At 40.9% G+C, this 12,170-nt stretch overlaps 1 protein-coding gene and 1 non-coding gene across 3 annotated transcripts in view; one reads left to right on the top strand and one right to left on the bottom strand.

Moving 5' to 3' along the window:
* The window catches only part of LOC138758437 (complement C3-like), a 117,742-nt gene that overhangs the window by 21,858 nt on the left and 83,714 nt on the right, over positions 1 to 12,170 (bottom strand). For both annotated transcript variants that reach the window (XM_069927347.1, XM_069927348.1), the window contains 5 exons: positions 11,410 to 11,505; positions 10,354 to 10,504; positions 7,267 to 7,436; positions 5,595 to 5,753; positions 2,878 to 2,937 (listed from right to left, as the gene is read on the bottom strand). In XM_069927347.1, the coding sequence (XP_069783448.1) occupies positions 2,878 to 2,937; positions 5,595 to 5,753; positions 7,267 to 7,436; positions 10,354 to 10,504; positions 11,410 to 11,505 (636 nt within the window). The remainder of the gene's footprint in view (positions 1 to 2,877; positions 2,938 to 5,594; positions 5,754 to 7,266; positions 7,437 to 10,353; positions 10,505 to 11,409; positions 11,506 to 12,170) is intronic.
* LOC138759696 (U6 spliceosomal RNA) lies at positions 7,092 to 7,198 on the top strand. The gene has a single exon (XR_011355038.1). It is a non-coding gene; the product is annotated as a U6 spliceosomal RNA (small nuclear RNA).

The raw sequence follows: 12,170 nt of genomic DNA, 5'->3' as shown, positions 1-12,170 counted from the left end.
ATACCTGGGTCAGCACAACATCATGAACCAAAGGGCCTGTACTGTACTGCAACATTCTATTTTCCATGTCCTCTTCTCTTTCCATCTCCAGTATATGTATGTATTGTATTTAAATGTAGACATACAGCAAAATAACAGCTATATTGGCCCATGTGTCCAATTTACAACCAATTAACCTATACCCACAGTATGTTTTGAAGGACGAAGGAAACTGGACCCTCTTTCAGAGGAAACCCACGCAGACACAGGGAGAATGTACAAACTCCTTACAGACAGCATGGATTTCGAACCCCAGTCCCGATCACTGGTGGTGAAACGGCATTGCGCTCACTGCTATACCAACCGTGCCGCCCACATCTCCATCCCATCCCAAGCACCATTTGTGCAGTCACTCCTAATTGTTGAAACCAAGGATTCACAAACAGGAGCAGGGAGGAGGAGGATCTTTGGCTCGTACCATCAGCAGATGTCAACAGCCCCAAATGTGAGGGGTGGTTGGTCCACCCCTGCAAGTGACTTGTGACCAACAAAATTATTGCAAGGTGTTGTACAACAGGGTGCACAATTAATGCTTTAAATTACTGCATTAATCGTGTTTTAATATGGGCTATTCGGCAATCCAAATAATCTCATTACCAATTTCAGAAGCATTTTGCACATTTAATTATGTTTTCTTGCATTATAACAGTTTCCATCAACTTTGACAGTTTCCTAAATCATATCCGACCACAGACGATAAAATTACCGGCTCCCATTCTGAAATGAAGAGACCACATTCTCTGCCTGCCAGGTACTACAGCACTATATTCTTCTGTAATGAATACCCGTCTCTCCCATCTCCTCCCAAATTCCCCTGTCACCGAGGACCCAACTTATAGAAATTCATCTTTATGCAAATTCTTCCATTAAATATGAACAAAGTCTCCATGAAAGCAAGCTGCCAGTTGCATTTGATCATGGGGTCTTCAAAGTTTAAAATAAAATTGAATAATATATTCCAAAAAGGTCTGTATGCAATTATCCAGCTAATTAAACTGGCCTGATTAAAAATACATGTCTTCCTGGAAATTTCCTGCCTCTGCTGGCGCTCTGTGAGAAATTATTCACTTCTGATTTGTTGATAAACCAGTTTACAGACAGTTCTCAGGAATGCAGTAAAAATAACCTCTACTGATGGACCAAAGACCCTGCCTCACTTTTGGTGCACTATTTTTATTTATTTTGTACGGTGGTTTATATGAATGTTTGCACCCGTGTTGCTTCCACAAAACAACAAATTGTTCACAACAATAATTTTTGATTCTGTTTCAGTCTCTCCAATGTAAAGGAGCCCACAGCGTGAGTACTGGATGCACTTAATGACCCCTGCAGATACTTGAGTGAAATATTGCTTCACATGGAAGGTCTGTTTGGGGCCCTAAAGGGCCTGCCCTTTTTAAGATTTAAGGGGGTGAACGAGTATTTGTCCTCTCTCACAATGATTTGTTTTCGATCATTCCCCACGTAATTTGACTTTTTTTGACCTGTTTTGACCTCTTGTAAGAGACAGTCCTGCTCTGTCTTAATGATCTATTCCAGAAGGTACAATGTGATAGTAATGAGATCATTGTCAAACACTGAAGTGCAATGCACCTGTGCAGTGTAGACAAAGTCTGGTTACATTTAAATGTAGAGGTACAGCCCTTCCAGCCCACGAGCCCGTGCCGCCCAAATACCCCAATTGACCTACAAACCCCCGTACATTTTGAAGGGTGGGAGGAAACCAAGCACCCGGAGGAAACCTATGCAGTCATGGGGAGAACCTACAAATGTCTTAGGGACAGCGCTGGATTCGAACTCAGGTCACTGGTGCTCTAATAGCATTGTGCTAACCGTGCGAATACTTATTACAGGTGTCTTGACAGTCTGTCACGAGGATTGTCTATCACGATCATTGCAACCCAGAACAGAGATCGCCACAATGTAATCCTCAACCATGTAAAACACAAGTCTGCAGATCAGAGATGTCCTCCTTCTTCAAACAACGTGGCTTTCCCGCTACCACCATCAGCTCGGCGCTCACCCACACATTATCTGCACACCTGTTCTGGCCCCATCTGCTCCAACGCACAACAAGGACAGGATTTCTCTTGCCCTTGCCTACCACCCCACCACACTCCGCATCCAATACATCCCATTCCACCATTTATGTCACCTAATATGTGATCCCACCCCCTCTTCCTTCCACAGGGACACTCCCTCCATGACTTTGTGCAGAAAGCAGATCAAGTCAGCATGAGTATTAATTGCATCTTATGTAACCATGAGCTGGTTTGAACTGAGATCCGATCTCCAGATAGTTTAAAGAACTGCACAGCACGGAAAATGTTTCCGTTTTGAGGAGGACACAGAGGCTAAAGTTCTCTAAATTGAGGTCGACCTCCCCCCAATAGATGTGATTTGCCAGGATCATTGTTTAGAGAGAGCTTTCAAAATCTCTAAGGACCCCTTCCATCCCCTACACAGCATCTCTCAGCGACTCCCATCGGGGAAAGAGATACAGGAGGATCACCAACAGGCAAAGGAACAGCTTGGTCCCATGGGCAGAGGGACAGCTAAATAACTGCTGAACTGCTAATACAAATTCCCTCCTTCCCCATTGTGTATTAATGATCTTTATTTTGGACAGATGTATATAAAAAGGCATGTAGTTAGGCTCTTTGTTTATGCATCATTTGTCTGCATCTGTGTATGTCTTTGTGCTTTTGCACTGCGGAGAACCGGAGAATGCCACTTCTTCAGGTTGCAATGCTACAATCAGATGATCCATAAACTTGAACTTAAACACAGGAGCATCATTAATAAATCTGGGGGGATGAGTATTTGCCATGAACTTACTTTTAATGTTCCTTCTCCTTCTCCTTTTGCAGTCACAGAAAACTTTTCAAAAGAATTAAGCTGAAACAACAGACACATATGTTAGCCACTGGTGTCCCACAAGAATGTAATGAAAAAAATCCAATAATCATTTCATGCACAAATAGATTCATGCCACAAATACTGCATGTGGTCACATTTCAGACCAAATGCTAACGATCTCAGGAAGCCATTGAGAGCGGAGATGGGGAGTCCTTCTGCAGCGAACATTACTGCTGCCCTTTGAATAAAGGGATTTGTTTCACCTTGACTCTGTCAGGATCAAAGAGTGAATTTCCGTATTAACTCCTGTGGATAATGCACGCGGCAGCAGTGATTGAGGGACACGGATGTACCTTTACACTCTGGCTGTTTGACATTGGATCTTTTTTTTTAAATTAATCGGACAGTGAGATATTGGAAAAGATTCCAACAACATGCAAGCGTTTTGGCAGGTCAAATCCATAAGCAATCAAACTTAACCGAACAACGAAGGCATTGTATGGAAAATACTTTCAAGGGAATTTGGCTTCCTTCCAAAGCGGGGAAGTGAAGTGGTAGCCTATCAGCATCAATGGACAAGCAGGGGTGAAACTGAACAGTCCTCTGGGCTGCTATTTCTGTGCCTCTCCCCCACCTCTCTCCTTTTGGTCACAAAGCTTTCTCACCTTGTACGGACTTGGGTTCCATTCACTGTTTTCTTTAACTTCTGTTCTTCCAGGGAAAGATTTTGTAAAGATTTGTCCTCTGACCCTCCTCCTCCTTCCCCCTCCCCCTCCTTCCCCCTCCCCCACCCCGTCACTGCTTGGCAGAATTCTCTAATGTGCCTCTGAAACCCATGAATGTTACAGAACAGAACTTTACCCAAACAAAGCGAGGAAACACAGACACTCCCTCGCTTTTTCTTTTTTTTAAAATGCAACTAACAGCTATTTTTCCACCTGTAATACTATGAATCTCATGGCACAAGTTTGTGACAATGCATTGTGATTCGGAGATAGTTTTAATGCATGAATCTTATGCACTTGAAGGAGGCTCTTAACTGCAAACACTTCAAGAGGAACTTGTTCAATGCCCGTAACTTGATTTACAGCAAAGTTAATTCACTTCTATGATTCTGTGGGTGCAAAAAAGAAAGGAGATTCCTTTCGTGTCATGTAGTAATTCATCAACTTTTGCCTGCCCTAAAGATACACTAAGCAGTGCGACCAGCCCAAGTACAAACTACAATAATTAACATTGCCTTAGTGAACATTACTGCATGCTATAGGCTCTTTAGCCCACTAAGTTGTGTTGACCATGTTGTGATGGAATTGTGTTATTATTAATCTTTAGTTATTATATATTTCTTAGTAAAGTTGATATTAGGGTGAACAGGGCACACTTACAGAGACACAATTAAACTCAGAGAGAGAAACTATTTTGGAAGTTGAAATGTCTGTTAAGTTATTGTTTGGTGGAAGCTGTGTAAACAGTCGTAGAGCTGGAGTGATTGTCCACTCAATTGCTGGAACAATTAATGTTTGCTGGGGAAACAGCGGTGTACACGAGGAAGCCATTTGCTGGTTGAACTGTGCAGACATGATCTCAAACTTTTGAAATTTAAACTTCAAAGACAGTAATGATTAAAGACATTTCAGAGAATATATTATTGAAAGTAGAGACTTTGAAACCAGTAGAAGTTGCTTGGCCATCCTGTAAGTCACACAGGATTGAAACACCGTAACATTCTGTGAGTAACACATACTGACAGTGGCTCCAGAAGGGATGGCCACTTTGCTGTTTCTCTTGGTCAAGAGAGAGAGCAGAGCTACAGTGGCATTTTAAATAGCCACTTCTGACTGACCCAAGTCTGGGCAAATGAAAGCAAGATCATTCCTGTTTCTGAATTGTAATCATTGTAATGGTGACTTTGTCAGACTCATACCTGAGTTTGTGATATCATCGGAGAACAGAATGCAAGTACTGTAACCTCCAGTCAAGTGGAAATCGTTCATATGAGGAAATAGAATCTCTGAAAACTACTCTTCAAGAATTTGGTGAGTTGAGAAGTCTGATGCAATTTAAAGAACAGGAGTTTCGAAATAAAATTGGCTGAACATTAAAATCATTTCTTTAGAATTGTGCTTGAAATATAATGGTTTGGTTTTGTCACACATATGCACACATGCATGCTTGGCATAGTGGGGCTAAGTTTAGAGTTGAGTAAGAAGGGTAATATTGTTAAGAATTAATAATAAAAATTATTGTTTTGAAAATATCATCTTGGCGAATTTCTATTGCTGCCAGTCTCATATGTAACAACACTTACACACCTACTCAACAATCTAAAACTAACACCCATAACCCACTATTTTATCTTCCTGTCCAAGAGTCTTTTCCATCTCCCTATTGTATCAACCCTGATAAACTTTCCTCCCCTCTCCATGTCGAGATGTCCTCTGGTATTTGCTAGTCGCCCTCCCAGGAAAAAGGTGCTGGCTGTCCACCCAATCGATGGCTCTTATAACCTTTGTTAATCCCCTCTCGTCCTTCCTCACTCCAAGGAGAAAAGCCCTCACTCTGCTATGAGGATAAGTCACGTTCTCCAATCCAGGGCACATCCTGGTAAATCTCTTCTCCACAGGTTCCACATCCTTCCTGTAATGCGATATATATGAATAAACGCAACCACCTTCCGAACAAAAATAGGAACAAACCTTCAATGATCTTGCCACATACGCGTTTCCTGTATCAAATTTCCACGGAATAGTTTTTCGTCTGGTAGGAATGGAGAGAATCACATCCAAGTTGAGTTCCTGGTTCTGGGGAACGTCAGTCAGATACCTGGCCAGAGCTTGCAAAGCAATTATCGTTGCCTGAGAAGTAAAAAATCCTCGTTGAATCTCTTTGTAGAAATTTCAGAATAGTCTTTCGCTGTTTAAAGTTCAAATTTATTGTCAGAGAACATACATGACATCACATACAACCCTGAGATTCATTCTTGTGACCCCCGACAGAATTTCTAATTACCAAACTGTGCACAAGATGAAAACAATGTAAACAAACTGTGAAATACAGAAAATCAATATTCAGTAATAAATAATAACAAAGTAAGGATCTGCCATAGTCGTGTACTTATCTTTATGCCGGCCGCCACAGATGATGCAAATGATGTGACGTGTGAGGTTAATAGTGCACATGCGCAGATGTGTTAAACGGCAGTACAAGGATGATGAATCTCAGATGCAAGAGTCAGGATAACTTGTGGGGCAGTGAGCCAATGTGAAGGTCAGAGGCGTTCACTGGGTGGTGTTTGGGGAGTTGAAGAATCATAAAGAGTTGATATCAGCACTTTGAGTCATTATCATTGTCTAGTGGTATTTCCATGGACAAGAATAGGAAATTATGGGAGTGAGATTTTCAACAATTATGTTCAGATCCTACATGGGATTCTGTTTGGAAATGGATAAATTCATCGTTTCTATGTGCCCGACACTCATTACTACAATTTAAGGTAGTACATTGATCTTACTTCTCCAAAATTCAATTGGTTAAATTTTATTCTAATATTTCTTCAAAATGTGACAGATGTAACATTGGAGAAGGAACATTGTTTCACATGTTTTGGTCATGCCCTTTTCTTTCTGCGTATTGGGAAAGTGTTTCTAGTACCTTGTCTTTAGCTCTTAATATTAATTTGGTTCTGAATCCTTTTCTTTCCCTGTTTTGAATGAGTAAGCCAACTGACTTGAATTTGTCTGGGCTACAATCCCATGTAGTTCCCTTTGCTCCCCTTATCGCCAAAAGAGCTACATTAGCGAGATGAAAAGATGCCATCCCTCCTACTAATATTCAATGACTGTCTGATGTGATGCCTGACTGGGGGAAAAAAATAGATATTCTACTACTGAAATGAACTTTGTAATTTTATGCGGTTCTTTCTTAGTTATTTTCATAATTTATAAAATTATTTAGATCTCATTTTGTGGTTTGATTTTTCCCTCTAACAATATTGAAGCACATGTTCATCCATTAATTTCATAAGGAAAGGGTCAGAGTTTTAGTATAATTTTCACGTTATATCTTTTTTTGTCTTTTTCAATGTATCATAGAGTTGTTTTAAGCCATATGTAAGAGGAGATCTACTTTCTTGGATATTATTACCCATATACTTGTAAAACTATATACTTGTAAAACTCAATAAAAACATTGACGTGCTTGCTTTGGCAGCACATATATTAATATTGAAACAGTACAGAGAAGGTTAGGATGGCCCTTGTGGAAGGATGACGTGCAAATTCATGAAAGGTTCTTTTTTTATAATTAAAAATAAGTTAAATGCAAATATTGAAAAAGAAAATAAATAAATCTAATGAGGAGTGTCATTACCTGAGTAGAGGAATAGCCGCCTCCATATTCACTCCTTTTTGAGAGCCATCTTACTATTTTACCAGCTTCCTCAAACTTTTTCAGCTGCAAGAAGAACAGAAGTGCGTACCCGGTGCTTTCAATGGTGTACAGGGAGTTCTGGCTTCCATCTACTGGCCAGAATGATTTGTCTAGAAGGTGCAAAAGAAAAATGACCGATTAAAGTGAAGAACCTTCAGCTGAACTGCACAGTTTTATCGCTCTTTTTCGCCATCCAAATGCAAGAAAAATATTTTCCATCTTTCGGCAGAATATTGCATAACAAATATTACATATAATAAATTATAGTATGGAAACAGGCCATATTGGCCCTTCTAGTCCACACCAATTTACGTTAACTCCACTAGTTCCACCTATCCACTCCCTTGCCCATAACCCTCCAACCCCCTCACATCCATCCATGTACGTACCTAACCTCATCCTAAATGACAGAATTGGCCCTGCCGCAACTACCTCTTCCGGTAGATCGTTGCACTCAGCAACCCCTCTCTGACGGAAGAAGCTTCCTCTTATATTACTCCTAAAGTTTTGACCCCTAACCCTTAACTTATGACCCCTTGTTCCAATCTCTCCTACCCACAGGGGAAAGAGCCTATTCACATCCACTCCATCTATTCCCTTCATAATTTTAAATACCTCTATCAAATCCCCTCTCAACCTTCTACGCTCCAATGAATAAAGTACCTGAGGCACACCACTTGTCACTGGCCTCCATCCTGACAGACAGTTGTCCGCCATGACTCTCTGGTGCCTATCATCCAGCCACCATTGAACCCATCTGACTATCTCTATATTAATCCCTAGAGACTGAATTTTCCTCACTAAACTTTCATTTGGAACTTTATCAAAAGTGTTTTTAAAATCCAAATAGACCACATCAGCTGCTTTACCTTCATCAACCTTTCTGGTCACCTCTTCAAAAATTTCAACAAAATTCATCAAACACGACTTTCCCCGCATAATTGGGTCTAGAGTAGTGATTCTCAACTTTCCCTTCCCACTCACCTACCACTTTAAGTAACCCTTTGCTAATTTGCTAATCACAGAGCACCTATGGCATAGGGATTATTTAAAGTGGAACGTGAGTTTAGGGGAGCAGTTTGAAAGCCACTGGTCTAAACAATTGACCTCCACTAATCTGCAGACCCACCCATCCATGTACTTCTTAAAATCGAGCCAGCTTCAGCTCATTGCACATTCTCTGCATGAAGAAGTTTCCTAAAACATTGCACCTTTCACCCTTAACACCACAAGTCAATGAACCAATGCAGCTGGGCACAACCATTAGCCAATATTTGTCACACGCACATAATGTTGGTGGAGGGGGTATACTGAAACTTGTACCTGTCCAGATCTCTCTACCAAGTAAATATAGCAGAAGAAAATTTTATACCGGGAAGCTTCAAAGGAAGGACCCGCCCTTGTGACCACACTGTCGGAAGCAGCCAATCTTCAATGAGTGCACTTGAGATCTGTTTGGTCAAATCGAGGCAGTGGAACTTGTGTGTGATTACTTAACACAGGGATCAAAACTCAGCTTCACAATTCCAAGAAGAGAAAGAAAGATTTTTAAGTGCAAGAAATCTAAAGTAAAATCAGAAAATGCTGGAAATGTGCATGTCCATTTGTTTCAGGAGTACAACCCCCAGCTTCTATACTCCAATCACTTTCATTGTAGATCCACTTCTGTGGCATTCTTAGCATGCGACTCTGTGACTACCATTCCCACTCGACCCTCTTTAGTCTAGAGCCTCCTATCTGTTCCAATGAAACACCATCCCATCTTTTTCTTTCAGCCAGTAGTTCTCAACCATTTTTGCATTCACATACCACCTTAAATAATCCCTTACTAACCCCAGAGCAACTTGGGTGGACAAGGTGGTGCTTTGCATTATGGCTTTTGATGAGGGCATGCTCTAGAGCAACCATTCTTGACGAGGACCCTAACCTGAGGGCCAGAGCACATTTAAGTAAAAGCCTTGATTTTTTTTGCCTCGTGTAATATAAATATTTAATTTTTTTTTGAGAGGCTGATTTTGCAACACATTAAAGCCAGTCTCCCATCGACCTCTGATCCATACCAGTTTGCCTACAGGGATAATAGGTCTACTATGGATCTTATTGCCCCTGTTCTTCACTTAGCATTGGCCCACTTAGAACAAGGGTGATGCTACATGTGATTGCTTTTTTGCTTTATTTCTGTTTTTAATACTGTTATTCCAGGCAAACTCATTGCTAAACAAACCGACAGGATTTTCCAGTTCAATTTGTCTCTGGATCAAGGACTTCTGAACAAACCATTCCCAGACTGTATAAATAAGTGCTACTCTAACACTTTATACTGGTTCCCCGCAGGGCTGTGTGTTGAGCCCAATGTTGAACTCTCTTTATACCTACGACTGTGACTCCAAGTATTCTTCTCATACCATCATAAAACGTGCAGATGACACAACTATGGTCGGGCTCATCTCAAGGAGCAACGAGATAGCCTATAGAGACAAAGTCCACGGACCGTCAGTGTGGTGCTCGGAAAACAATCTGGTATTGAATTCCTTGAAGAAGAAAGAGCTCGTCATGGATTTCAGGAGGAAAAGTGTGCCCCCATCTCCATTGTATATTAATGGGTCACGACTTTCAAGTTTCTGGGAACTAATATGGCTTTCTATGGCTGTAAAGGACAATGGGCAATATCGGCTGATGGAAATTCTTTGCCCTTCAATAGACTAAGGAGATCTTGTTTAAGATCACATTTTCTGTTGCAATAATGACAATAAAATAATCTTGAATACATAGCTAGCAATCTTTATGAAAAAAAATTATCGTCGACACTCTCTTCCTCTGAAGATGCTATAGGTGGGAACATTTTAACCAGTTTCTGCTTTGATTTCAGACTTTTCCCTCCCTTTTATTTTTGAATGTGGATCTCTCATAGTTGATCAGCCGTAATATTTCACTCCCACACTCTTGTGCCTTTCGCCTAATGCGTTAACATGGGAGAAAGGGCTTGACGACGGGCAAAAGGCTGTAGGTGCAACAACTCAGAATTACCTGGTGAAGCGAATTTCATCACAATATTCTCCTTGTTTCTCCCCATGAGTGAAAGTGCATACGCTGAAATTACTGCACTGTAGGTCCTTTGAATGTTGTTGATGTGCGCCTCCAGGTAATCTGCCGCTTTCGTCATAACGTTCACATAATTCTGCAATAAGTAAATGATACTTTCATTGAAAGGCTCTGGTATGACATGAAGTGCAAGTGACCAGTTTGTTAAATATGCATTCACAACAGTAACGCCTGCGTGCAAAAATCAGTGATTTTGTCTGTGTCGGTCTCTGTACAAATACTGAGGTTGAACAGTGGAGCAAATCAATTTATGTCATGTGATATTTAAGGACGTTCTAACACGAAGTAAAGGAAATGAAAGTCCCCATGCCTCCATTGGCTAAATCACACTCAGTGACCAACCCAAGCTGCAGTCCTTGACACTCTCATCTTAATGCAGCCTCCAATTGTAGCTGTTCAAATATTCAATCATTTCACATTGGTGGAGGATTAGTTGATCATTGTTTCTATGTGAATTCATACTCTGTCCCCTTAAAGTTTCAGCTATCTGTTATTTCTTGATTGCACTGAACTTGCTATAGAACAAAATAAATAATCCAAAGCAATTTGTGGAAAAAAAAAGCAAGTCCCCCAAGAGGCTTTGATATTAAATTTTAATTAACAAAAACTTTACTGCACGGTCAAAGCCAATTCTGGCTATTGAGACCCAATTAACCTACAACCCCTGTATGTTTATGGAGGGTGGGAGGAAACCAGAGCACCCGGATGAAACCCACGCAGGTCACAGAGAGAACATACAAACTCCTTACAGATAGCACCGGATTCGAGGCTGGGTCACTGGTGCTGTAATAGCGTCACACCAATTGTACCACCCAAAGGATGTGCCTTTCATAGACTGGTCATTTTACACCTTTGAAGTGAAATCAGCATTTAAGTTGATACAGGTTTTGGTGACATTAATTAAGTGTAAATGTTGGCAGCGCTCTCCTGTACTTGAAATAACTCATCCACCAAATAAATTACAAAATGAAAATAATTTACCATAACATAAGGTGAGCAAATACTTTGGGCTTCATGCATTGCTATGAGCACAAATGCAGTCAATGCCGACTTGTCTGATGATTTATCGATTCCTCCCTAAAGGAAATTAGCATTCAGATGAACACAATATTGAAATAAAGTCAAATATCATGTAATTAAATCGGCCAAGTTGCTGGAGGAACTCACCAGATTTCACAGCACCTATAGGAGGGAAAGATATATAACCAACGTTTCAGGCGAGCCTTACCTTGATGAGGGGCTCAAGCCCAAAACGTTGGTGTGGTGATATGACTGTTTGTACTGGCTGGCCCGCCCTCTGGGGTCTTCCTACCTTAGCTCCTCCCTTGATCCTTTCCATGTGTCCCCTGGCCATAAAGGTCGAGTCACCTCTCCTTCCCGCTCATTTTCCTAGCCGAGACTCAGGCCAGCAGTCTCTTGCTCAATAAAGCCTATTGTTCCCCTTAGTCTTCTGTCTGTGTAATTATTGGGCTACCGATATCACCCAACAGTTGGTTATACATCTTCACCTCTGTGTGACCTGCTGAGTTCCTCCCGCATTTACATAGCAACCGCAGACTTTCATGTTTCACTTTAATTAAACGTGATTTCATTGTTGTTTAATGTCAATGGCTTCAATAAATCGCAAAGAAAAACAGAAATTGTCCCACCATTTCTGTCGATGAAGATGTATGGAAAGAGTGAACCAACATATTGCTGCAAAAACTGTCATGGATAATAGCATTCAATTAAAACACAATTTT

This window comes from Narcine bancroftii, chromosome 3 (assembly GCF_036971445.1).
Source record: "Narcine bancroftii isolate sNarBan1 chromosome 3, sNarBan1.hap1, whole genome shotgun sequence".
Classification (NCBI taxonomy): Eukaryota; Metazoa; Chordata; class Chondrichthyes; order Torpediniformes; family Narcinidae; genus Narcine; species Narcine bancroftii.
Note: the sequence above shows the minus strand (reverse complement) of the source record. Positions and strands in the feature narration are given on the sequence as shown.